The 1,021-nt window shown below is 64.1% G+C and overlaps 1 protein-coding gene across 1 annotated transcript in view; it reads left to right on the top strand.

Moving 5' to 3' along the window:
• Window positions 1-827, top strand: part of EMIHUDRAFT_456187 (hypothetical protein) — a gene marked incomplete at both ends in the record, with an annotated part of 3,123 nt that extends 2,296 nt beyond the window's left edge. The window contains 2 exons of the mRNA XM_005784251.1: window positions 375-482; window positions 737-827. Of these exons, the coding sequence (XP_005784308.1) occupies window positions 375-482; window positions 737-827 (199 nt within the window). The remainder of the gene's footprint in view (window positions 1-374; window positions 483-736) is intronic.
• Window positions 828-1,021: the final 194 nt, after the last annotated feature.

Raw genomic sequence — 1,021 nt, 5'->3', positions numbered from 1 at the left:
GTGGGTTCGGGTTACATCGGTGTACGGGGAGCGTAGGTTCGGGTACCATGGGGTAGGGGAGGGTGGGTTCGGGTACCATGGGGTAGGGGGAGGGTGGGTTCGGGTACCGTGGGGTAGGGGAGGGTGGGTTCGGGTACCATGGGGTAGGGGGAGGGTGGGTTCGGGGTACCATGGGGTAGGGGAGGGTGGGTTCGGGGTACCATGGGGTAGGGGAGAGGTGGCGGCCGGAAGAAGCAGGATCTGCCTCGCTGCCACTCTCCTCCACGGCCGCGCAAGGCGCGAGATCTCTCTCCCCATATCTCCCCATATCTCCCCATATCTCCCCATATCTCCCCGTATCTCCCCGTATCTCCCCGTATCTCCCCACCGCCCAGGTACATGATCAACGTGAAGCAGATTGCAAAGTTCGTCGTCGGACTGGGCGACCGCGTCGCGCCCGCCGACATCGAGGAGGGCATGCGCGTCGGCGTCGACCGAAACAAGTCCGCGACTTCAGACTTGCCCGCCGCGGTTTGGGAGGGGCGGTTCGTGTCTGGCTTCACATAAACGCACACCCCCGGGCCCCGAAATAGCACAGTGACAGTCAGACACGCAACACGGGGTCCCAGGGAAGGCGAGCAAAACCCTTCTCGCGCGCGCTAGACGCCGACTCAGAGGCTGCACCGGTCATGCGCGCAGCCGGAGAGAGAGCTGGCTTCACGCGGCGACGCGCCTTTTTTTTCTTTTTTTCCCGTAGGTACCAGATTCAGATCCCGCTGCCCCCGAAGATTGACCCGACGGTGTGCGGCGCTGGCGGCGGCCAGAGGCTGCTCTCTTGGGCGCTGTGACTGAGGGGCGGAGGATGGACCCCCGTTAGGCGTGCGCCACCCTCCCCTACCCCACGGTACCCGAACCCACCCTTCCCCTCCCCCATAGTACCCGAACCCACCCTCCCAACCCCCCATAGCACCCTCCCCCACCCCCTAAAAGTACTATGAACCCCATTCTCCTTACCTTCATAGGTGACCCTCTCTCCCCGGCT

This window comes from Emiliania huxleyi, assembly GCF_000372725.1.
Source record: "Emiliania huxleyi CCMP1516 chromosome Unknown EMIHUscaffold_171, whole genome shotgun sequence".
Classification (NCBI taxonomy): Eukaryota; Haptophyta; order Isochrysidales; family Noelaerhabdaceae; genus Emiliania; species Emiliania huxleyi.
This window is presented reverse-complemented; position numbering and strand designations above follow the sequence as displayed.